This window comes from Dendrobates tinctorius, unplaced genomic scaffold (assembly GCF_039654945.1).
Source record: "Dendrobates tinctorius isolate UK_male_01 unplaced genomic scaffold, ASM3965494v1 ptg000395l, whole genome shotgun sequence".
NCBI classification, from domain to species: Eukaryota; Metazoa; Chordata; class Amphibia; order Anura; family Dendrobatidae; genus Dendrobates; species Dendrobates tinctorius.
Window position 1 is genome coordinate 1525303 of NW_027362061.1, and position 27562 is coordinate 1552864.

The 27562-nt window shown below is 43.3% G+C and overlaps 1 protein-coding gene across 1 annotated transcript in view; it reads right to left on the reverse strand.

Moving 5' to 3' along the window:
* Positions 1-23129: 23129 nt before the first annotated feature.
* The window catches only part of LOC141076224 (uncharacterized), a 112158-nt gene continuing 107725 nt past the window's right edge, over positions 23130-27562 (reverse strand). The window contains exons 6-8 of the mRNA XM_073563581.1: positions 26754-27299; positions 26135-26627; positions 23130-23155 (exon numbers count right to left, since the gene is read on the reverse strand). Of these exons, the coding sequence (XP_073419682.1) occupies positions 23130-23155; positions 26135-26627; positions 26754-27299 (1065 nt within the window). The remainder of the gene's footprint in view (positions 23156-26134; positions 26628-26753; positions 27300-27562) is intronic.

The window sequence follows — 27562 nt, forward strand, 5'->3', positions numbered from 1 at the left end:
GGAAGAATGTCTCAAGTGGGGTACCACGGGGCTCTGTCCTGGGCCCTGTATTGTTCAACATCTTTATCAATGATTTAGATGAAGGAATTGAGGTTAAACTGATTAAATTGCTGATGACACAAAGCTAGGAGGGAAAGCTAATACTAGAGAAGAGAGAAGAGAGAGAAGATTCAAAAAGATATAAATAAACTGGAGAAGTGGGCAGCAAGTAACAGAATGGTTTTTAACAGGGAAAAATGCAAAGTACTACATCTGGGCAATAAAAATGAAAAAGCATATACAGAATGGGAGGAATAGGGCTAAGCAACAGCACATGTGAAAAAGACTTGGGTATACTAATAGATCACAGACTGAATATGAGTCAACAGTGTGATGCAGCAGCAAAAAAGGCAAATGCAATTCTAGGATGTATTAACAGAAGCATACGGTCTAGATCACGTGAAGTCATTATTTCCCTCTATTCCTCTTTGGTCAGACCTCATCTGGAATATTGTGTCCAGTTTTGGGCACCACATTTTAAAAAAGACATCAACAAACTGGAGCAAGTTCAGAAAAGAGCGACCAGAATGGTGACCGGTCTGCAAACCCTGTCTTATGAGGAAAGGTTGCAGGATTTAGGGATGTTTAGTTTGCAAAAGGGAAGACTGAGAGGAGACTTAATAGCTGTCTACAAATATCTAAAGGGCTGATACATTGTAGAAGGATCAACTTTATTCTCATTTGCACAAGGAATGAGTAGAAGCAATGGGATGAAACTGAATGGGAGGAGACACAGATTAGATATTAGAAAAAACTTTTTGACAGTTAGAGTGATCAATGAGTGGAACAAGCTGCCACGAGAAGTGGTGAGTTCTTCTTCAATGGATGTCTTCAAGCAGAGGCTGGACAGACATCTGACTGGGATGATTTAGCGAATCCTGCTTTGAGCAGGGGGTTGGACCAGATGGCCCAGGAGGTCCATTCCAACTCTACGATTCTATGATTCTATGACAACCCCAACTCACCACAGACACAGATTTCCAATCCAAAACCGGATTATGGATTTGCAACCAGGGAAAACCCAGAACAATGGTATCATGTAAATTATGCAACACCAAAAATCTGCAATTTTCTTGGTGGTCTGGGGCAACCCGAATTATCACATGGGTCCAAAACTGAGGTTTATTCTTCGCCAAAGGAGTAGCATCAATACCCCTCAAAGGAATAGGCGTCCGCAGAGGTGTCATAGGAAAACCACAACGTTTACCAAAATCCAAGTCCATCAGATTCAAGGCCGCTCCTGAATCCACAAAAGCCTTTGCGGAAAAAGTGGATAAGAAGCAGATCAGAGTAATTGCCAAAAGAAACTTAGGTTGTACACCACCCACAGCAAATGTGTGTGCAAAAGGTTTCTCTCGTTTAGGGCAGACAGAAATAACATGAGAGGCATCTCCACAGAAAAAAAACACAGCTTATTACGCCTTCTAAACTCCTGACATTGCGCCCTAGACAAAACTCTATCACATTGCATAGGTTCAGACATTTGTTCAAAAGGTGGCAGCGCCTCCCGTGTAGTCTTGCATTCACATAAACGCCGATCAACTTGAATGGCTAATGACATAGAATCGTCAAGACCAGAGGGAACAGGAAATCCCACCATAGTATCTTTTAAAGTTTCAGACAAACCCTTCCGAAAGAGAGCTGCCAATGCACTATCATTCCATGTAGTAAGGACCGCCCACTTTCGGAATTTCTGACAGTATAACTCTGCAGGATCCTGACCCTGGTTTAATGCCAACAGGGTTCTCTCAGCTTGATCAACAGCATTAGGTTCATCATATAACAACCCCAAGGCTTGAAAAAATGCATCCACATTAGTCAAAACAGTATCTTCAGGTGTCAAAGAAAACGCCCAATCCTGGAGATCGCCGCGCAGCAAGGAGATGACAATTTTAACCTGCTGCGCAGAGCTCCCCAATGAGTTAGGCTTCAAGGCAAGAAATAATTTACAATTCTTAAAATTCAAAAATTTAGACCGATCCCCAAAAAACACATCAGGGATCTTTGGTTCAGCGAGCTGCTCCACATGATCAGGCAATTGCTTAATCTCCATCAAGGAGAAAGAAAAAAAAAAATCCTCCTACGGCCCCAGAGAAAAAGAGGAGAAAATATACATACAAAAAAAAAAATTCTGACACTTTTTTTTTTGTTTCCTTTCCGTTCTTTCTACAATTCTCTCCTGCTTTTGAGTACCCTAGAATCTGCGGTATGGCTGGTGATTCTGTTATGAATGAGTCACCGAGGAGGAAAAAACAAAAAGCAAGCCAAGCCCTGAAAACCGGAGAGGTTGGTAACTAGCGGATTGCAGACCCCTGATCCTATCCACAACAACTAGCAGTAGCCGTGGAGCGTGCCTACGGTGGTCCTAGACACCTAGTCATGGCCAGAGAACTAAATAAGCCTAAAGAAAGTAAGGGAAAATCTAAACTGCCCCAGTTGTAGTGTCGGCGAAACAAGTAAACCAGACAAAAACTCATATGAACAATAGCAGAGAAAACTTAGCTTTAAGAAGGCAGGAACCAAACTGGAAACCAGAAGCCAGAGTCAGGAGAAATCACCAGCAAGAAACTAGGGAGTCGGCTGCCTTAAATCCAATCAGAAACTCCTGATATCCAATCGCAGTCCTCTTCCTCAGGTGGCCGGTCTCTGCCATTTAGATCAGCTTCATTACCTCCCTTCACCAACAGAGGGAGTCCAGATAGAGAACTCACTACTCCTCTGTCAGCACAGTCAGCTCCATAACCCTCACCAGAAGCCAGAGGCAAACCCGAAAATGAGCTCACAACAGAAGGCTATCACTCCATTTTGCAACGCCATGCCAAACCCTGTGGACAGCGCTTGATTGGAGCCAATTTCATCCTACAACAGGACAATGTCCCAAAGCACAAATCCAAATTATGCAAGAATTATTTAAGGAAGAAGCAGGCAGCTGGTATTCTGTCTGTAATGGAGCGGCCAGCGCAGTCACCAGATCTCAACCCCATTGAGCTGTTGTGGGAGCAGCTTGACCGTATGGTACGTAAAAAGTGCCCATCAAGCCAAACCAACTTGTGGGAGGGGCTTCTGGAAGCATGGGGTGAAATTTCTCCAGATTACCTCAGCAAATTAACTGCTAGAATGCCAAAGGTCTGCAATGCTGGAATTGCTGCAAAGGGGGCATTCTTTGACGAAAGCAAAATTTGAAGGAGAAAATTATTATTTCAAATAAAAATCTTTTTTTTTGTGCCGTGTCAATGTCTGGACTAGATTTTAAATTCATCTGGCAATTCATTTAATTAATAAAAGTATGCGTTTTCATGGAAAACACAAAATGGTCTGGGTGACCCAAAAATTTTGAACGATAGTGTAGGTGATAATACAAGAATGCTGTGGTATTTGAGTATACTGTGTGGCCGAGATAAGTTTGTGACATGCGTTCCACCATATCATTAGATGTGGAACGCATTATACACTCCACCATATTACCACTAGTGGTCCAGGCTGAAGCATATCCGGGCCTATTATTTGGTGTGCGCTCCTTCCGGTCCTGAGTGGAGTGCAGTGTATTTCATCATATGAGTGCATTTGGCTGCTAGTTTGCATGTACTGATGCATTACTTCCGGGTCGTGGGAGAGCATAGTACATTCCACCGGGCATTTCTGGTCCAGAAGGAGCGTGTGACTGGCACATGGTATCCGGTCTTGCAGGGACTTGGGTCTTTAAAATGAGAGCCACCATTAAGCTAGAGTCCACACATTGGCAGAAATTCTTCTAAGCGGTCAGTGTAATTGGGTGCTGATTAGAGCCCCTCACCCTTTGAAATCCCCTGATGAACCCCTGTATCCATCTAAGAGAGGGAGGAAATGCGTTAGGATGGGATGCATGCATCTAGAAGCTAAGTTATAACCTCTATGTTGATACATGCTGTTGAACGTGCCTGGAGGCTCAGTGAGAGCTACTCAATGGTAGAACTAAGAAATATCTCTGATGTGTCATTGAGACATAATGCACCCTAATATTGGATGTGGGGTGCACCATTTTTTTAAATGTTATTTATTAAGGGTTAAGATATCCCAAACCTTATACATGTAAAGTACTTCTTATGTGTCATTGTGACATCTCTACCTTTAACATCTGATTGGGAGTGTATCCTCTTGTGAGGTGATTTATTAAGGGATATTATACCCCGGATATATTCAAATCTCTTCTATGTCATTGAGACATGCTTTGCTCTAACATCTGATGGGAAATACTCTCCTGAGGTGACCTAATAAGGTCTACAATGCTCCCATTTTTATAAATGGAAGATGTATCTCTCATGTGTCAGTGAGACATAGTATGTTCTAATATCTGACTCCTGAGTGTACTTTTGTGAGAGGTTGTCTATTTAAGGGCAAAATGTCTCCAATCTAATACCTGTGAAAATTATTTCTAATGTGTCACTGAGACATGATCTACTCTAACATTTCATTTGGAGTGTATTTTCTTGGGAGGTGGTCTATACATATAGTTTTGTGCTCACCCTAGAGGTATTGAAGACACAATATATACACAATATATATTAATATATGGTCATTTGAGTAAAATACTATACCCAAGCACTGGAGACATGTTTGTTATCAATACATTACATCTACAGTAGGTTCAACACTTGGATAAAGCACTTAAGCACTTTTTAGGTGACAGTGATGGCTTGGTGAGGGATTTCCTTATAGGGTCAGACAGGGTCAGTGGACATTGAGCGGAGGCACCAGAACGCTTTCCCCTCGGGTGCCAAACTCCGCTGCCAGGTAGGGAAATGGTGTATTGTGGATCTGTTCCCCTAGACTATTTTCTACTTGGGATAATTTTGTACCTGGTCTTTGAACCTATCAGGCACCCGTGTCTGACCTACTCACCATTTTATTATTATGTTTAAATAACTTTTCATGAAAGTATTAAAAGTTATATTTTAGGTCTGTTTTTGGCAGAAGGTTTTCTTGATTGGTTTACCAGACCTTTCTATTTAGCTGGTTTAGTCTTGGTCTCCGAGCCTTTCGTCAAGCTCTCCTTTCATCTTATTCCCTGTCCAAACTATACTGCTGCTCCCGTGTACCGACATCTGACTGATTCCTGAGTACGCAACCTGCTTATCCTTCAAGCTGTACTGCTGCTACTGTACAATGACTTCTGGCTGACTCCTGACTTCGCTACCTGCTGGTGCTGCCCATAGTAGTTCCAATACCACTATTCCAACCCAGGTCAGTTCATAACAGAAAAACCACGTATACAACATGGAGTCTGCTGTAACCACCCTGAGGCAACATGTTGCTGAACTTCAGGATTTTGGTGCCACATATCAAGAAACATTTTCCAATTTACAGACACTGGTGTTGGCTCAGCAAAACAAAATTATTGAGTTACAGGGACAACTTCTGGATTTGTGCAACTCAAGCTCAGAAGCAAACGTACGCATGGCGCTGCCCGCAAAGTTCAGTGGGGATTGTGATCATTACCATGGGTTTCTTAATCAATGTCACATCTATTTCCAGATGTAATCTCCGTTTACCAGTGACAGGAGAAAGTTTCTTTTCCTTATTAATCTCCTGACAGATGAGACTTGTGATTGGGCCTCACCTTATGTGGAAAAGAATTCTGACCTCCTCGATGACTGAGTTTCCTTCATCACAGCTATGGATCAGGTGTTGATGACCCGAATCGTTGTGCTACCGCTGAAATCAAGTTGTATAATTTACAGTAAGGGTGGTTATTTGTAGCTGAAGATACTTCAGAATTTGGCCGCTGGGCGACAGACAACACAAGGAATTTAGCTGCTCAGAGGGAGCAATTTCGACAAGGATTATCAGAACTTAATAAATAATGTAATTGCAAGGGTGGAGACCCCTGATAATTTAGAGAACTTTATTCAGTTGTGTATCCGAATTGATCAGAGACTCACGGAACGAAGAAACCAAAGACTGCGAGGGTTTGGAAACAACTCTAGCTACTCTTTCACTCAATCAGCCTTAAACCACCAACAGTTCTTGGAAAGTGTGCCTGAACCCATGCAAATTGCTGCAATCTGAAAACGACTCTCTGCAGTAGAGGAGAGGCGACGTACAGAAAATGTATGCCTCTACTGAGGGGGATAGACACATCAATCCTAGCAACCTGGAAATATTGCCAAGGGATAAAAGAGATTCCAGCTAAATATTACAATGTTTATCAATACAAAACCAATAAAACTATACATAGAAACAAGGAAGAGCAGGGATAAATACTGACCTCCAAATAAAGGGAGGCAGTGAGTCACATCTGGTCACAAGAATATATGTAATAAAAGATCTGCATGCAGCAATTAGTATGATGCCGGGTAATGGCAAGAAGCACCAAATCAAGTTACAGCGGGTACGGAAAGTATTCAGACCCCTTTACATTTTTCACTCTTTGTTTCATTGCAGCCATTTGGTAAATTCAAAAAAGTTCATTTTTTTTCTCATTAATGTTCACTCTGCACCCCATCGTGACTGAAAAAAAATGTAGAAATTTTTGCAAATTTATTAAAAAAGAAAAACCGAAATATCACATGGTCATAAGTATTCAGATGCTTTGCTCAGACACTCATATTTAAGTCCCATGCTGTCCATTTCCTTGTGTGCATGTCACCCCAAATAAGAATCATGAGGTCAAAGGAACAGGCCAAGGAGCTCAGAGACAGAATTGTGGCAAGGTACAGATCTGGCCAAGGTTACAAAAGAATTTCTGCAGTACTCAAGGATCCTAAGAGCACAGTGGCCTCCATAATCCTTAAATGGAAGAAGTTTGCGACCACCAGAAGTCTTCCTAGACTTCCTAGCCATGTGTCTTTGCTCAAACCGTTCAGTGAGAACCTGTTTCCTGGAAGAACTCAACCACCTCCTCCACCAGAAAAAGTTTATGGTGAAGAATACATTGTGGATACAATTCTGAGCTCTAGAAGACTTAGAGGAAGATTACAATAATTGGTGTACTAGAGGGGTTACAGACCATAAGATAACTCATGGGAGCCAGGGTACAACGTTCATGCACCCATGCTTACAAAAGCCTTTCATTGGAGACATCTGAAGAAGCCAGCTACATCTTGGAAAGAGGTGGACTACTGTCAGAATCCGAACACAACAGCTCTTGTGCATTAGGTGGCAGCTTTTCCTTTAGAGCTATTCAGCTCGCTGGACAGTTCCTTGCTAACCAAGGTACTAGAACCTGTGTTGTTCCTGATTGTTTCCACTCTGTAATCCCTTAAATTGAACTCCCTACTTAAATCTGGCATTGCACTTCCTTCCTTGCGTGATTATTGAGCCTCACCCAAACTATACTGCTGCTCCCGTGTACCGACCTCTGGGTAATTCTTGACTACGCAACCTGCCGGTGGTGCCCCTAGTGGTTGCAATACCACTACTCCAACCCAGGTGAGGTCATAACACTCATTAATATCCGTGCAGTGAAGGGCTTCTTTTGAATCTTGAAAAACGTGCACAGTAGCTCCAGCTACCACCCTTAACTCAACATCATATTTCATCCCTCAGATGTGTTTGATATCAAAGAGTGTGGCTCTTTGTTTCTGGTGAGTAATAAAATGGCGCCTGGCCACACCTACACCTGTGAATTGAGTGAGAGATAGGGTCGGCGTCCGACCGCTGTCTCCTATGCCCAGGGACTGCTGTATTTGAGGACGGAAAGTGTCGTTCAGCATTCATTACAGACCTGCAAGGTAAAATGGCAGCACCCAGTGGCTGCACCAAAACAGTAAAAAAATAAACATAACAGAGTCAAGCTTAGGTGAAAACAGCTTTTTAGATAATTTTCATTTTTACAATAAGTTATCAAAAATCACAGCACCTTCCCTTTAATCTCATCTCCCCCTTGATAGTGACGCTCTCTTAGGATACATTTTACTGTATGATGGCACTTCTGCACATGGCCACTAGATGGCGCTACATTTGACATTTGCCTGAATTTTTATATCTACACATGATTTACACAAATTATATTTTCTTGTGGTAACTCTATACTATTTACCATTAGAAGCTGTGTATTTCTGTAATTATTTGTATGTATACATGATTAATTACCACTTCTGTCTCTGTAAAAACAATCCCCTTTAACCCCTTTCTGACATCAGGGGTAAATGTATGTTGATGTCGGACTCCCTCCTTTTGATGTCGGCTCCAGCGCTGAGCCCACATCTTTTCTGGCACATGTCAGCAAGTGCGCCAGAAATCCCGCCCATCAGTGACCCCGTCACATGATCGCGGGTCACCGATGGGTTGGCATGACAACCAGAGGCCTCCAGCAGAAGTCAATGCTTGTCACTGCCGGATTGCTGAGCGCCGCCCGCTAGCTGAAAACGCATGGACCAGGGATCGTCCCGCCAAACTCCCGCTCTCCTTATAATATGGGCAAAATGCTACTCAGACAACACAGGGTGAGGGTAAAACAGTGTGGGCAATGCTTTATTGTACCACAGAACAGGCAGATAACACATAGAACAGTCCCAGCACAGCACCCAAGATGGGGCACATTAGTGCCGCGGCGCTTAGTTACCCGCTGTTTACCTTGGATACCAGCGTCCTTGTTTGTCCTGATCGCTGGTGAGTCTGCCCGTTTGAGAGCTCACCAGGGATCATGTAGCGATGCACCAGCGATCCTGATCAGGTCGTATCGTTGTCGGGATCGCTGGTGCATCGTTTAGTGTAACGGGACCCTAAGAATGGAGATGAGATTATTATAGCATTACTTGATTATTTAAACTATTTGCATAGTTTTTCCCTCTCTGCTTTAGAAGTCAACAAACTGGCTCCATAACACAATGTATAATTAGCATATCAGCAAACATCACTAGTGATCAAGGATAAGCGCACAATAAAAGTCAATATTACCGACTTACACAGACAAAAGTCTGTTTTCTTGACCAACTAGAAATTAAACACTTAAATTTAAAGCCAACATACAGATAACATTCTATTATTCTTCATCTGATAAAAATAGTCATCTGGTTAATTAAGATACAATGCTGTATGTCTTCACAATGTCAAAAGTAAAAAAAAGTTTTAAAAAATATATAAAAAAATATATAAAAGTTTAAATCACCCTCCTTTCATCCCATTCAAAATAAAACAATACCAAGAAAATAAAACATATACATATTTGGTATCGCCGAGTTCAGAATCGCCCGATCTATCAATATAAAAAAAGAATTAACCCGATCGCTAAACGGCGTAACGAGAAAAAGCCAAAACGCCAGAATTATGTTTTTTGATCGCCGCAACATTGCATTAAAATGCATTAACGGGCGATCAAAAGATCGTATCTGCACCAAAATGGTATCATTAAAAACGTCAGCTCGGCACACAAAAAATAATCCCTCACCCAACCCAAGATCATGAAAAATGGAGATGCGACGGGTATCGGTAAATGGAGCAATTGTTTTATACTTTACCTAATAAAGAGGAGTTATTTTTACTGATAAATGTTTGTTTTGGTCGTTTATTTTCTGTTGGTATTTGGTTTATCCTATAAAACTCCCATATAATATTCTCACCTTGAATTTATCCTATAAAACTCCCATATTATATTCCATTCTTGAACGCACGCCGCGTGCATCATGTTTTTGTACAATTTGTGAATAATATATATAGTGTGGTGTAGTAACCACTGTGTCCGCTAGGGGGCGCTGTGTGGATGTCCCAAGAGAGAGGATGAGTGGCAGAATCCTGAAGGACGGTTATGTATCTCAAGGTGGGTGGCCTTGAGATGGAGACTTATGTATGTGTGTTGATCAGCAAGGACATTGCTGAGGTGTTGCTTCAATGTGTCAGGGAGAAGTCTCCAGGTAACTAGAGAGATGGGCGGACCTGGTTACCTACACACTCACTCAGGGGCGTGTTTAAAGAACACTGTTGTAAAGAGTGTGAGTGGTTGAAGGACCTGTGATGAGGTCATAGTCATGTGACTCGGTGGGCGCGGCTATGGACCATATAATGTGGCCAGGGTAGGTCACATGTGGTGAATGCTGGGACCTGGTTGGTCCAGTGTGGAAGGTCCCGTCTGAGTGAGATGGGGCTGCCTTCTGACAGCAAGGGAACGCTGTGTTAATGGCTGCACGTGCCTGGTAAATCCCTGGAGGGAATGGACGTCTGCCGCATGATGGTGAAGGAACCATGAGTGACCCTGACGGGGTGAGATAACACTGAGGCTGAAGAGCCTGTGTAATGGACATTTGCTTAACCTGTATGCTAAAGGATTACAGAGCTGAACTCTGCCATGGACGCTATACTGATGTTATGAAGTTTATGTTACTGCTATGGGTTTATGCTGCTGAATAAACGACATGGACTGTTATGAGTTTATGGAAAATCTGTGCCGGATCTGATTTTGTGGCTGCTGAGCGAGTATCCCCTACTTGAATGACAGCGCTACCTCACAATAGGTTCTCCCCGTCTGAGTTATTTTGAAGGTCAACAAAATACGATTTTCCTGTAATTCATTTCTCGCACTCTAGGTATAATAATGACTTTTCCCTGTGTGGGATTTTTGATAAAAAGGTTGACAACTAGTTGGACAACCCCTTCTCATTCCTCATGTTTGGTCCTGTTAAAATAAAAACACTTACACAAAGCTCCCATGCTGGCCCCGTTTCAGTGGTGTCGGCACTTGTGTTCTTCGGTCTCTTTTGAGGTTGTTACATCATGTGAGCCCTGTGCCCAATCAGCGCTGACGTCACTGTCCCCACCTTCGGACAAATCAAGCATCATGAGGCCGTCAGAGAGCAGCCGCAGCCCTGGCTTCCTGTTGATGTTCAATACATCTGAAGGAAGGAACAGTGAAGCTGCCGCTGATTGGGTGCAGGGCTCGTATGATGTGACAACCTCACATAAGCCCCGGGACAGTGAGTTTCAACACCGCTGAAGTGGAGCCGGCACGCCAGCGGAGTAAAAGTGTTTTTATTTTAAAGAGGCCAAACATGAGGAATGAGCTCACTGAGAAAAATATATATATATATACTGTATTTTGTGAACTATAAAATGCACCTGTTTTAGAGCAGGAAATTAGGAAAAAAAATTAAAGCAAAAAATGTGGTCGATTCTGTACTTAATATTCCCTATCCTGGTATATATGGCCCCTCACCCCCCCATCCTGATACACATGGACCCCTCATCCCTACCCTGGTATGCATGGCCCCCTCATTCCTATACTGGTATGCAGTGTCCCCATCTCATCCTGGTATACATGGATCCCTCATCCCTATCCTGGCAGGAATGATCGCACGCATCCCTATGGTATTTCATTCCATCATCCATGTGTGCTGTCTGACAAGTGTGAACTGCATCATATAGTGCCAGATATTTTTATGGTATTTCATTCCATCATCCATGTGTGCTGTCTGACAAGTGTGAACTGCATCATATAGTGCCAGATATTTTTATGGTATTTCATTCCATCATCCATGTGTGCTGTCTGACAAGTGTGAACTGCATCATATAGTGCCAGATATTTTTATGGTATTTCATTCCATCATCCATGTGTGCTGTCTGACAAGTGTGAACTGCATCATATAGTGCCAGATATTTTTATGGTATTTCATTCCATCATCCATGTGTGCTGTCTGACAAGTGTGAACTGCATCATATAGTGCCAGATATTTTTATGGTATTTCATTCCATCACTCCTGTGGTGGGTCTTTATTTTTTATCTATTTGGTTTCTGCTTTGAAGTGTAGAAAGGTGTGTTTTTTTTTTTCCCTTTCTCAGTTTGATGGCCTTGTCCAGCGTTAGTTATTTACCCTGCATAGTAATGCCTGCTCTGGCCTTGTGCTAATTGGTTAATTACTGATTGTGGCCTTTTGGTGGCTGAAGCTAGCAGACATTTCATTTCATATATATTTAGCTCTGGCTGGGATAGCACGCGTGCGGGCTTACGCGTGCAACAGATTAAGTGCAACAGGATAAAGTGTTTTGCAGTTAGACAATGCAGTTGGGCAGGAGACAGGTAAGGTGCATAAGTTTTTCATGCACGCTTGCTTCTTGGTCAGTTGTACTAAATATGCATTGATCATATCAACCTGCTGCTTATTTGTCTTCACTTCTGCTTTTTAACAACTCGCCTGCCCTTTTACACATTCTGTGCACTCTCTGCATATCCACCCCTCCCTTTTCCCCTCTCCCATGTTTAACTCTGAGGCTCTATTGACATTTCTTACCCACACCAAACCATCCAAAACCTCCATGCAGCACTCAAAACGTTCATACAAATCATCCCACCACCTGCTTTTTCTGTTTTTTCTCCTTTTAATAGTTGCAGGTGACATCTCCCCCAACCCTGGGCCTCCCTCCACCAGCATACATTACTCTCCTCCAGCTGCATATAGAAACCCTGCTAATCTTATTAACATTCAGTGCATGCCTTCTCCTCTCACTTTCCAATGTGCTCTCTGGAATGCACGGTCTGTGTGTAACAAACTGACTTACATTCACGATCTTTTTCTCTCTAATTCCCTTAACCTTCTGGCTATTACAGAAACCTGGATCCAGCATTCAGACACCACCGCTGCTGCCGCTCTCTCGTTTGGTGGGCTGAAATTTTCACATACCCCCAGACCTGAGAACAGACAGGGTGGAGGTGTTGGTTTGCTCCTTTCATCACAATGTGCTTTCCAGGTCATCCCCCCGGTTCCATCACTTACATTTCCTTCCTTTGAAGTCCACGCCGTCAGACTCTTTAAGCCCTTCTCCTTACGAGTGGCGGTCGTTTATCGCCCTCCAGGCTCCTCCCGCCAGTTTCTAGACCACTTCACCACCTGGCTTACTCACTTTCTGTCCTGTGACATCCCCACCCTCATCATGGGAGACTTTAACATCCCCATCAATGATCCGCTCTCCCAGTCTGCCTCTCATCTTCTTTCTCTAACTTCTTCATTCGGCCTCTCACAGTTTACTAATTCTCCTACACATGAGGACGGGAATACTCTGGACCTGGTTTTCTCCCGTCCCGGCTCGCTGCACAACTTTACTAATTCACCTCTCCCGCTCTCGGACCACAACCTTCTTTCCTTTTCTGTCAAGAATTGTCTCCTCACCCGGGACACCCCCACTTACCACACTTATCGGAATACACGTACCATTAATACCCAACAGCTTAGGGACAATCTCCACACATCTTTAGCCCCCATCTCCACCCTCTCCTGTCCAGACATAGCATTGTCACACTTCAATAATACACTGAAGAATGCCCTAGATGAAGCAGCACCTTCTATACGCAGAAAGACCCGACACAGACAAAAGCAGCCCTGGCACACAACACAAACACGCTCTCTTCAGCGCTGCTCGAGGTGTGCAGAGCGGCAGTGGAGAAAATCTCTCTTAGCAGAAGACTTCATCCACTATAAGTTCATGCTCAAAACCTATAACTCTGCCCTTCATCTGGCCAAACAATCCTACTTCACCACCCTCATCACCTCACTATCCAACAACCCAAGACGACTTTTTGAAACCTTAAACTCCCTCCTGAAACCTAAAGTACAGGCCCCCATCACCAACCTCAGCGGTGAGGATCTGGCCACTTATTTCCTAGAAAAAATCAACCACATCCATCAGGATATCTCAGCCCTATCTCCTCAGTGCCTGGATCCCCTTCCCTGCCGCACCTCAAGCTCACTAGACATCTTTGAGCCTGTTTCAGAAGAAGAAGTTTCCAAGCTCCTCGCTTCTGCTCGGCCTACAACCTGCAACAGTGACCCTATTCCTTCACAGCTCCTGCAGTCTCTCTCACCAGTGGTCACCACTCACCTGACTAAAATATTTAACCTCTCTCTTTCTTCAGGTATATTTCCCTCTTCATTTAAACATGCCATCATAACCCCTTTACTTAAAAAGCCATCCCTGGACCAGAACTGCACTGCTAACTACAGACCTGTCTCTAACCTTCCCTTCATCTCTAAACTCCTGGAACGCCTGGTCCACTCCCGTCTAATCCGCTATCTCTCGGATAACTCTCTTCTCGACCCCTTACAATCTGGTTTCCGCTCTTTACACTCTACTGAAACTGCCCTCACTAAAGTCTCTAATGATTTAATAACAGCTAAATCGAAAGGTCATTGCTCCCTGCTGATTCTCCTGGATCTCTCTGCCGCATTTGACACTGTGGATCACCAGCTCCTCCTCACTATGCTCCGCTCTATAGGCCTCAAGGACACAGCCCTCTCCTGGTTCTCCTCCTACCTCTCTGACCGCTCCTTCACTGTATCTTTTTCCGGCTCCTCTTCCTCTTCTCGTCCCCTTACTATCGGGGTCCCGCAGGGCTCAGTCCTAGGCCCCCTCCTCTTCTCTTTATACACTGCCCCTATTGGACAAACAATCAGCAGATTTGGGTTCCAGTATCATCTCTATGCTGATGACACCCAATTATACACTTCTTCCCCTGACATCACCCCTACCCTAATTCAAAATACCAAGGATTGTCTGTCTGCTGTCTCTAGCATCATGTCCTCCCTCTATCTGAAACTAAATCTCTCTAAAACTGAACTTCTTGTGTTTCTCCCCTCTACTAACCTCACTCTACCTAACATCGAAATAACCCTGGAGGGTTCAACCATAACTCCCAAGCAGCATGCCCGCTGTCTTGGGGTCATATTCGACACTGAACTTTCCTTTACTCCGTACATCCGATCACTCAGTCGCTCTTGTCACCTGCATCTTAAAAACATCTCCAGAATCCGACCTTTTCTCACCTTTGAAACTGCTAAGACTCTTACTGTCGCTCTTATTCATTCTCGTCTGGACTACTGCAACTCTCTTCTGATCGGTCTCCCTCTTACCAAACTTTCTCCTCTCCAATCCATCTTGAATGCGGCAGCCAGGGTCATATTTCTGTCCAGCCGCTTCACCGATGCCTCCATCTTGTGCCAGTCATTACACTGGCTACCTATTCGCTACAGGGTCCAGTATAAACTCATCTCTCTCACCCACAAAGCTCTCCACTGTTCTGCACCGCCTTATATCTCCTCTCTCATCTCTGTCTATCGCCCTACACGTGCCCTCCGTTCTACAAATGACCTAAGACTAACATCCCCCGTAATCCGAACCTCGCACCTCCGTCTCCAAGACTTCTCTCGTGCTGCTCCAGCTCTCTGGAATGCACTTCCCCAGACGATCAGACTGATACCTAGCCCTGACCTATTCAAGCGCGCTTTGAAAACCCATCTCTTCAAAGAAGCCTATCACATCAACTACTCAGCAAGCTAACTTTGCCCTGTTCCCTCCTTCCAAATATTATTCTGAATCTGCACCCTACTATTCATCTGTCTCCACACCCTTCATGCACATGATAACTGCACTTGATACTTGTCTATTGCGCTTAAACACACGGGCTGATGACCGGATCATGCAGTTTTATATGAAAATCCCTATTATAATTGCCAGACCTGAATTAACAAGCATTTCTCACCTACTGTGTCCCCCCATTTCCTTGTAGATTGTAAGCTTGCGAGCAGGGACCTCACTCCTAATGTCATTGTTTGAATTGTCTTAACTTGTATTGAATTTATTGTCTGTACATATCCCCGCTTAATTGTAAAGTGCTGCGGAATATGTTGGCGCTATATAAATAAAAATTATTATTATTATTATTATTATCCCTATCCTGGTATGCATGGCCCCCATCCTTACCCTGGTATTCAGGGCCCTCATCTCGTCCTGGTATGCATAGCCGCATCCTTATTCTGGTATGCAGGGCCCCATTTCATCCTGGTATGCATGGCCCCATCTCATCCTGGTATGCATGGCCCCCATCCTTACCCTGGTATGCAGGGCCCCCATCTCGTCCTGGTATGCATAGCCGCATCCTTATCCTGGTATGCAGGGCCCCATTTCATCCTGGTATGCATGGCCCCATCTCATCCTGGTATGCATGGCCCCATCTCATCCTGGTATGCATGGCCCCATCCTTATCCTGGTATGCAGGGCCCCATCGCTATTCTGGTATGATTGGCCCCCATCCCAGTCTTGGTATACATGGCCCCATCAAAATACATTAAAAAAAAAATTACACTTACCTACCCGGCGCTCCCTCATAGAATCTTGCTCCGATGCCAGCAACTGCTTTATGCTTGTAAGCAGCACATGGCAGGGACGTCATGCGTTGCTCACAAGCAGAGCACAGCTGCTGGAGTACTCACCGGGACTGTGCACACAGAGAGCAGTGAGTATTCATTGCTCTTCAGTAGCGCGCAGTGTCAGCCACCGGCTTCCTGCTGCCGGCGGTCACGTGTGCCGCTACTTAAGAGAAATGAATATTCATTGGATTCATCATTCATTCATCAGGAGACTATTTAATATTGAAGTATATTCAAGCGGGACTAGATGAAGAAAACCCTAAAATCATGTATCATGTTAACCGATAGTCATAAAACTAGCCCCATATTGGGCGACCCCAGACCTCAGACTATATACTTTGCAAGTCTATAAGCCCCTCCAGTGTCAGGAATAGATAGTATGTGAAAATACCGTATATACCGCTCAGGGAACACTTACCTTTCAGAGATAATTTCCATATTCATACTAAATAATGGCACAGATCTCCCAGGCATTATGATTGCACATATCTCTAGTCTCTATAACGATATTGCACTCATTCCCTGACAGACCGCAGCATGGCCATTAGGTAGAAGCTGCTAATGATCTTTGGAGCAGGTAAGTTTTCCCTGAGTGGTCCATATTGGGCCGTCTGAAGACTGAGTTTAGTCTAGGACAATTTGTCTGCACTACTAATTATCAGCTGTTACATTACCAAACTAGGGCAGTCCCTATAGGAGAAAAACACAAGAATTATACTGGATTTTCACATACTTTCTATTCCTGACACTGGAGGGGCTTATAAACTTACACAGTATATAGTCTGAGGTCTGGGATCTGCCAATATGTGGCTAGTTTTCTGACTGTTTCGGATAATATGATTTTAGGTTTTTTTCGTTTAGTCTCGCTTGAAAATAGGTCAATATTGGTGGCGTGGCTATGTAGCGTGCAGAAGAGGACACTGCTGAAAGAGCTCCTTAGAATCCTGAAGAAATCCTGGCATCTAGACCCCTTTCTACATAACTTACTGGTGGCGATCTGGACCCCCTGGACGTTGGGACCCCCCTGGTGCCCCGCAAGAGAGCGTGAGGTGGTTGCTGCAGGCGGGCGGCTGATCCTGCTCCTCCACGAGGTGGTGGCCATCTTGGGCGCGCGGCTCTGCTGCTGAGAGCTGCGGCGCTGATTCACACCGCTGCACCGCAGGCAGTGAAGATACTGACAGACCGATAGAGGGGAGACATGGTGAGTGCCCTGGAAAATTGGGCCCTGCGTGTTATTCTCCCCTCCGTTAACCCCTCACTGCGCTGGCTGGTGCCATTACTGAGGGAGGCTTTGAGCACCCTCCCCCACTACTGCTGTCTGTGTGGGGATCCCTCTCCCTCCCCTGGCCGCAAGGGACTCTCCTGAATAGTGCTCACGATTATATATAGCCTCCTATCTGTGGCCTATGCTGAAACTATAATATCTATTATTAACCGTGCTGTGATTGCCCTCTGCGGTGGGAATTGTCCGGGGTACATATTTCTGACTGCCTCACTGGATCGTATTGCAATCGGTCATGAGTCGATTTAAAGGGCCAGGAGCGGCAGAAAAATTAAAAGAGTATGCAAGACCCAACCCCTCCGAAAGTGCCCGACTCCTTAGAAATACCTCCTCTCAAGTTCAACGCAAAAAGCGCCCTTCTGGGGATGAGGAGGAGACGGAGCAGGAGGAGTTGACCCTCAAACAGGCATCTGAGCAGTTGATGCAGGCTATCTTGCTGACCAGGACATCCCTGATGGAGAAAATCGAGGATGTCTACACTGAGGTGGGGAGGCTTCGTCACGATATGCAGACCATGAAGGGACGTATTACGGAGGTGGAGACGAGGGTTTCCAGGGTGGAGCATAACATTACACCTATGGAGGCCAAATTGACGAAGGTGGCGGGCTCCATGAATGCTTGGAAACAAGAGGTGGACGACTTGGAAAATAGAATGCGTCGGAATAATATCCGCATTATTGGTCTGCCTGAGCGCTCGGAAGGTCAGCATCCTGAGCAGTTTCAGGAGGACTGGCTTAAGACCTCCCTGGGAGATGAATTCTCCCCAATGTTCGCTATTGAAAGAGCCCACAGGGTCCCTACAAAACTCCTGCCTCCGGGGGCCCCACCTCAGCCTTTCCTGGCACGCCTGCTCAATTGTAAGGACAGGGACACCACTCTACGTCTTGCACGACTAAAAAGTCCCATCAAATTCAATAATGCTGTCGTCTCCATCTTTCCGGACTTCTCCATGGAATTGCAGAAGCAGCGGGCACAGTTGATCGAGGTCAAGAAACGGCTCAGGGACAGAAACAATGTGTACTCGATGATTATACCCGGCCCGGCTCCGTGTTGTTCACGGAGGTACCTCCGTGTTTTTTTACAGAGGCGGCTGAGTAGCTGCGGTCCCATGGGGGATCCCCTGCGAAGGAATCCTAATGTGACGGCTGTTAATTTGAATCCTTTCAGTTACAGGTCTAACTAGAGCTTCTTCGGCAAAGATCCAGTTACCAACAATACCGGACGCTGTGTTCAGTGATGGTATCCCTTTCCTTATTTTTTGATGGGGGCGTGAGACTGAGCTCCTACATCACTAAGCTCTTGTTTTGTGTTTTCTCTTTTCAAGGTTTTAGTTTTTATAGTTATTTAGGTAAATGCCGCAGCCGATGCCAACTTTGTTCTCTAGGTGATGTCTCTACATTCTGTTCGGGTACCACTGCGCAACATACCCAGATAGGCGGGAATGGGTTCTGAGCTAATTTGTATGACCTAAAAAAAGAGAAATTAATCCAGCTCACCGCACTGCCTTGCTGGTAGGATCCAGATCCTGCGCACGGATTTGACTAGGCAGTCAATCAATAATAGGAAAGAAAAAAGAAGTACCAGCGCCAGGAATGGAAAATTAAAAATCCATTTTATTGTGCCATTGCATATTAAAATTCCAGCAGGTACAGCATATCTGTCGGATGACTACAGAACAACGCGTTTCGACGCCTCCAAACGCGTCGAAACGCGTTGTTCTGTAGTCATCCGACAGATATGCTGTACCTGCTGGAATTTTAATATGCAATGGCACAATAAAATGGATTTTTAATTTTCCATTCCTGGCACTGGAACTTCTTTTTTCTTTCCTAATTTGTATGACCTGGAATGTTAGGGGCATAAAAAACCCCGAAAGAAAATTAAGGTATTCTCACAGATTAGACAATATCGCCCTCATATTGTGGCTCTGGTTGAGATGCACCTGACCAGGGATACAGTTCGGTGGGTGCAAAAACCGTGGGTACAGTGGTTTATACATGCCTTTCACACCAGCTATTCCAGGGGAGTTTCACTATTAATACATAAAGATGTTCGGTGGGAGACCAGGGAGGCCTGGAAAGACCCTGAGGGACGATTTGTGTTTGTACATGCGCTAATTGACTCTCAGAAATATGTTATCCTGTGTATTTACAACCCTCCCCCAGCGAATATGTCCATTATCCAGAAGGCATTGAGTTTCGCCCTGAATTACCCAGATGTTCACGTTATTTGTATGGGAGATATTAATTTGGTGATGAATAATCATCTAGATAAGCGGAGACTGGGTGATGGGGTGCGGAACGGGACTTCTCCCCCTGGTTACATCCCAGCTGTCACAATTCATGGCGGGCAGCGGGTGGCTAGATCTATGGAGAATGCGCCATCCTGAGACAAGAGAGTATACTTGCCATTCCTCCACTAAACGCTCCCTATCTCGTATAGACTACATTTTTGGATCCAGCAGCCTAGCGATATGCGTTGACAATATTGAACATGGCACTAGGGGGATATCAGACCATTGTCCGGTTGTTCTTAAACTTAAATTTGGCCCATCGACCAACAGGATAACATGGAAGTTGAACCCTTTTGGCTGAAGTTGATAAAATCACCCGATAGAACGATAGATCAGTTATGTTGCTTCGTCTCATCCCACCCTGAACCCTGAAATGTTAATATATTTTGGGACACTCTTAAAGCTTATCTGAGGGGTTGTTTATACTCTACGATCTCTTATATTAAACGGGTGACATCGGAGGAGGATGGCGAGATGGAGCGACGTCTGAAAAATTCGGAGGCAGCCTATATAGCTGATCAAACGAATAGCAATAGGGTGGAGTGGTTGACTGCTCAAAGGCTATATACTCAATATATTGATACTAAAACTAAACGTAAACTATTTTTTACTAGACAATCTTATTTTGAGATGGGGAATCAGGCGAGTAAATTCTTGGCTTATTTGGTGCGACAGCATAATACAACTAACACAATTCTACAGATTTGCAACTTGGATGGTACTCTGGTTTCTTCAACGGAGGAAATTCTGAAATGTTTTTCTGATTATTATAGTTCATTGTATAATTCTAAAACTGATATGGATGGCCCGGAGTGTCTAAATTACTTGTCAGATATAGTTTCCTACGCTGAGTCCTTCCCAACAGGCCTTTATGGATGCTGAATTTACTCTGGAGGAGGTGGAGGATGCCATAAAGGATATGGCCTCTGGGAAGGCCCCTGGGCCGGATGGGTTCCCTGTTGAACTGTATAGGAAATACCAGGAGATACTGGCGCCTCTTTTGTTGACGGTGTTTCGTGGGATTTGGGAGGGGGGATGCATGCCGGAATCCTTCTATGAGGCCAATATAATAGTTCTTAAAAAGGAGGGGAAAGACCCTTTAGATTGTGGATCTTATCGGCCCATATCATTGGTAAATGTGGATTATAAGATTTTTACAAAAATTTTGGCCAAGAGGTTGAATTCAGTCATATTAGATCTTGTACACTCTGACCAAACTGGATTTATGCCTGGTAAGAGCACCTCCATTAATATTAGACGAGTCCAGTCAGTGGTCCAATATAGCTCTCTGGTGCAGGACAAAGAATGGGCATTGGCATCGATGGTAGCGGCCAAGGCCTTTGACTCTCTTGAATGGCCTTTTCTCCGTGCATGTTTGCAGAGGTATGGATTCGGTGATAGATTTCAAAAATGGGTCAGTATTTTGTACATGAAGCCTAAGGCCCGGGTCTTTGTAAATAATTCCATATCTGAGCCATTCTCACTGCATAGGGGAACTCGTCAGGGGTGTCCCCTTTCCCTGGCCCTTTTTGCTCTTGCTATTGAGGCACTGGCAATTCGTATAAGATCTTCCCCTAATGTTGCTGGTATAGAAATAGCAGGTCGGACAGACACCATGGGCCTATATGCTGACAACATGGTGATATTTATGGACAAAGCGGAGGAAACCCTGACAAGAGTGATCACTATTATAAATAAATTTGGTAAATTTTCTGGCCTATATATAAATTGGGGGAAATCTGCTCTGATGCCTTCTTCCCATGCTCCGATACCACGACTTGAGACTCTCTCTTTGCTACCCATTGTAACCAGTTTTAAATACCTGGGTGTCCATATTTCTAAAGACAGTAAACTTGATTTGCACCTTAATATATATCCGCTACAGGAGATGGTTAAAGTCAAATTTGGGGTAAACTTCCACTGTCTGTGGCCGGACGTATTAATTTAATTAAAATGATATTACTCCCCAAACTTAGCTACTTTCTTCAACATAGTGCTGTAGTGGTGCCCAGATCCTTTTTCGCTAATTTGAATTCACAAATCACATCTTTTATATGGGGGAAAACTAGGCCCAAACTTAAGCTAGCCACTTTGCAGAGGCCTAAGAAGGGAGGGGGGGCAACGTTACCCGATTTCTTCCTGTATTATTTGTCTGGGCAGGCCAAAGCCATAAGCACGTGGATGCCCAGCGGTCACCTACCTAATTCTGAAAAGCATTTACTTCATGCCGCACAAACTAGTTGCCTGTTGGGATTTTTGGAAATGAGGAAAACAAATGTCTCATGACTGCTGCCCCTGCTTCGTCTGGCACGATCAATATGGAAACAGATCAAGAGGGTGGTTGGATTTGAGGATATTGTAGCTGAGATGCTCCTATGGAGTAATGGTTACCTTCCGGCGTTACTTGAACATCCATCTGCCGAGTTTTGGGCTCAATATAGTGTCTCTACGATAGGCGATCTGTATGACCGTGGAACTTTGATTTCTTTTGAACAATTACAAATTAATCGCAGTGTCCCGAGGTCTCAGTTCTTTCGTTATTTACAGCTAAGATCAGCGTTTCAATCACATATGAGATGTATAGGTACAGATAAACCAGGAGGTTAGCGTGCACTCTAGTCCAATAATGAGGTGCAGGTGTAATGGACCAATAGGTCCTATTACCAATAATATTCTAATTCACCACACACTCAAAGGGGTTTCATGCAAATAAGTGTCCATTTTATTATGTACAAAATATGTGGGAGCCAAACAAGAATATATAGCATAAAGTAGAAGCGATATAAATACGTTTCGGCTTAGTCCGAGCCTTTATCACTTTCTCGCTGAATCCAGAGTTGGATCTTTATATAAGGTGCACAGGGAAGGATAGAACTCCCAAGAAAATAGCCCCAGAAAGGTGGCTGTTGTTATATTGCTATAGAGCAGCGCTCCCGCGCTTGGCTGCAATGACGCCATTGCAGCCAATGCTCTATAGCAATATAACAACAGCCACCTTTCTTGGGCTATTTTCTTGGGAGTTCTATCCTTCCCGGTGGACCTTATACAAAGATCCGACTCTGGATTCAGCGATAAAGGCTCGGACTGAGCCGAAACGTCGTATTTATATCACTTCTACTTTATGCTATTTATTCTTGTTTGGCTCCCACATATTTTGTACATAATAAAATGGACACTTATTTGCATGAAACCCCTTTGAGTGTGCGGTGAATTAGAATATTATAGGTACAGATAATGCTATTTCATCTCTACCCTTGATAGGATCCTTAAATCACAGGGCCCCCAGGGTCTCATCTCTTCTCTATATACATATCTGTTGTCAATAGGGACAGAATCCACCATAGACTCCGTTAAGAAGAAGTGGGAAAGGCTCATCCCAGATACACAGGGAGAGGAGTGGGAAGAAATTCTAGTCATCGATCAAGGTATCTCCATCTGTTAACAGGATGATAGTTATATATCATAAATCAATCATATTTGACTCCAACTTGGCTCTTTAAGATGGGCCGATACCAATCGTCAGAATGCTTGAAATGTCATTCAATAGATACAGACTTTGTTCATATGATTTGGTGTTGTCCGGTTGTGGCACAATATTGGAGGGAAGTGACATCACTACTGACGTCTCTGGTACAAATTCCTGTTCCCCTTGAGCCACTGGTCTGTCTACTTGGAGTATGGGATGAGGAGACATGGGGTCAATATGTTGGGATATTCCTAAGAGAGACACTGTTTATGGCACGAAAGGTATTGGCATTGCGGTGGATAGGGAGTTCATCTCCCTCTCTCGGGTCCTGGATCAGCCTGGTAAACTTGATTATTCCATATGAGCGCACGTTATATCAGAATAGAGGGTGCCCAGGTAAATTCGACAAGATATGGGAGAGGAGGAATTCCTCTCACCTTACTTTGCAGAGTGTAGATGTCACATAATAAACAACTAAGTGTGTGGAAGTAGACTGCGGAATAGTTTTTTTCTTTTTTTTGTTCTCGTAGATGTAGCCATGGCCAAGTTTTGAGAATGACACAAATATTAATTTTTACAAAGTCTACTGCTTCATTTTTTCTAATGGCAATTTGCATATACTCCAGAATGTTATAAAGAGTGATCAGCTTAACAGCAATTACTTGCAAAGTCAATATTTGCCTAGAAAATTAACTTTATCCCCCAAAACACATTTCAACATCATTGCAGCCCTGCCTTAAAAGGACTAGCTAACATCGTTTCAGTGATTGCTCCATTAACACAGGTGTGGGTGTTGATGAGGACAGGGCTGGAGATCAATCTGTCATGATTAAGTAAGAATGACACCACTGGACACTTTAAAAGGAGGCTGGTGCTTGGCATCATTGATTCTCTTCTGTTAACCATGGTTATCTATAAAGAAACACGTGCAGTCATCATTGCACTGCACAAAAATGGCCTAACAGGGAAGAATATCGCAGCTAGAAAGATTGCACCTCAGTCAACAATCTATCGCATCATCAAGAACTTCAAGGAGAGAGGTTCCCTTGTTGCCAAAAAGGCTCCAGGGCGCTCAAGAAAGACCAGCAAGCGCCAGGACCGTCTCTTAAAAGTGTTTCAGCTGCGGGATCGGGCTAGCAGCAGTGCAGAGCTTGCTCAGGAATGGCAGCAGGCAGGTGTGAGTGCATCTGCACGCACTGTGAGGCGGAGACTCTTGGAGCAAGGCCTGGTCTCAAGGAGGGCAGCAAAGAAGCCACTTCTCTCCAGGAAAAACATCATGGACAGACTGATATTCTACAAGAGGTACAGGGAGTGGACTGCTGAGGACTGGGGTAAAGTCATTTTCTCTGATGAATCCCCTTTTCGATTGTTTGGGACATCTGGAAAACGGCTTATTCGGAGAAGACCAGGTGAGCGCTACCACCAGTCTTGTCTCATGCCAACTGTCAAGCATCCTTAAACCATTCATGTGTGGGGTTGCTTCTCAGCCAAGGGAATGGGCTCTCTCTCAGTCTTGGCAAAAAACACAGCCATGAATAAAGAATGATACCAGAATGTCCTCCAAGAGCAACGTCTCCCAACTGTCCAAGAGCAGTTTGGCCATCAACAATGCCTTTTTCAACATGATGGAGCACCTTGCCATAAAGCAAAGGTGATAACTAAATGGCTCAGGGAACAAAACATAGAGATTTTGGGACCATGGCCTGGAAACTCCCCAGATCTTAATCCCATTGTGAACTTGTGGTCAATCATCAAGAGACGGGGGGACAAACAAAAACCTTCAAATTCAGACAAAATAAAAGCATTGATTTTGCAAGAATGGACTGCTATCAGTCAGGATTTGATCCAGAAGTTGATTGAGAGCATGCCAGGGAGAATTGCTGAGGTCCTGAAGAAGAAGGGTCAACACTGCAAATATTGACTTGCTGCATTAACTCATTCTAACTGTCAATATAACCTTTTGTTACTCATAATATGATTGCAATTATATTTCTGTATGTGATAAAAACATCTGACAAACACACATAAAAACCAGAGGCCAGCAGATCATGTGAAAATATAATATTTGTGTCATTCTCAAAACTTTTGGCCATGACTGTAGGTATGATTTAGTAGTCAGGTAGATCTCACCACTGGAATAATAACACAAGGCCACTGTGATTTAATGCATATTATGTTTTGCTTTATTTGTATGCAACTGGTATTTACATTTTGCTGTACATTTTAATGCAGTGTGAAATATATGTGTATTTATATTATGCTTAAAATTATATAATAGTATGTATGCAGTACACTTGTTTATGGTTCAATAAACAAATTAAAAAAAAAAAAGGTCAATATTAAATAGTCTCCTGATGAAGCCTTTATTGAGGACAATGAAATCCATAGAAATTAGAGGCTTGGAGAGTGAGTGTCAATACATCACATCACCCTATATACTGAGATGTGGGGTACATGTTTTTTCTATTAGTCACCTATTGATTAACCTTCAGGGGGTGAATTATGGGTATAGTTTTACATTTGGAATTAATAAGGTTTAGTTTTATCCTTTTGTCAGAAAACATGAGGAATGACAAGAGACAACCCATTTAAGAAGATTCAATTTTGATTAAAACTATTCCAACATTATGAACATAAAAAAGGCTTTTCCCCTATGTGACGTCTATTATGTTTATTAACCGTTGATTTCCAAGTAAAACATTTCCCATATTAAGAAAATGAAGAAGGCTTCTCCTCTGTGTGACTGCTCTGATGGTGATCAAGAAGCGCTTTCTGGTTAAAATATTTCCCACATTAACAGGAAAAAGGCTTCTCTCCTGTGTGAGTTCTCTGGTGCTTAACACAATCTGATTTATTGTTAAAACATTCCCAAAATTCTGATCAGGAAAAAGGCCTCTCCTCTGTGTGGGTTCTTTGATGGCTATCAAGACTTATTTTCCATTTAAAACATTTCCCACATTCTGAACATGAATAAGGCTTTTCTGCTGTGTGAGTTCTATGGTGATTAACCAATTGTGATTTCCAGTTAAAACATTTCCCACATTCTGAGCAGGAAAAAGGCTTCTTCCCTGTGTGAGTTCTATGGTGATTAACCAATTGTGATTTCCAGTTAAAACATTTCCCACATTCTGAGCAGGAAAAAGGCTTCTTCCCTGTGTGAGTTCTATGGTGATTAACCAATTGTGATTTCCAGTTAAAACATTTCCCACATTCTGAGCAGGAAAAAGGCTTCTTCCCTGTGTGAGTTCTATGGTGATTAACCAATTGTGATTTCCAGTTAAAACATTTCCCACATTCTGAACATGAATATGGCTTCTCTGCTGTGTGAATATTCTCATGTGTAACAAGACTTGAATTCTGAGTAAAACATTTCCCACATTCTGAACATGAAAAAAGCTTCTCTCCTGTGTGGGTTCTTTGGTGTTCATCAAGATTACTTTTCTGGTTAAAACATTTCCCACATTCTGAATAGGAAAAAGGCTTCTCCCCTGTGTGAGTTCTCTGGTGACTAATAAGATGCTCTTTCCGGTTAAAACATTTCCCCGTGTCAGTTCTATAGTGATTAACCAAATCTAATTTCCGGATAAAACATTTACCACATTCTGAACATGAAAAAGGCTTCTTCCCTCTGTGAGTTCTCTGATGTGCAATAAGATTTGATGTATCTGTAAAACATTTCCCACATTCTGAACAGGAAAAAGGCTTCTCCCCTGTGTGAGTTCTCTGATGTGCAATAAGATTTGATGTATTTATAAAACGTTTCCCACATTCTGAACAGGAAAAAGGCTTCTCCCCTGTGTGTGTTCTCTGGTGTGTAACAAAATGAGATTTCTTGTTAAAACATTTTCCACATTCTGAACATGAAAATGACTTCTTTGCTTTAGGACCAGTTTGTTTTTTAATGCCTCTTTTATGACTTTGATTTTCCTTAGTAGTAAGTAATGAAACAGAAGGTGAGACCTGTTTCATAGGATCAGACAGATCTTTGCTGTAAATAGATGATGATATATCTGGAGTAACCGCAATCACTTTAGTTGTATCTTGTAGGATCTCAAGATCATCAGATTTAAAAATTGAAGATGTCAGCTGTCCCTCTGATCTCCTGGAACAGTCATCTGCTAAGATAAAAAACATTTTTTTTAATAAAATATCCTTGAGTTTTATATTTTTGAATATTTCAACTTAAACTGTCCATAAAAATGGCAAGCTATGTAAAAAACTTTAATTATTTACCAAGACAATGACAGTTCACAGTCTAATAGAAAACTTTGTTGGATGAACCAGTAGTGTGTGGTGTTCAACTGTTTGTTCATTCTGCCTCCCAAATATTGAATAAAAAGAAACCAATCAATGTTATGTAGGCGAAAATAATACCA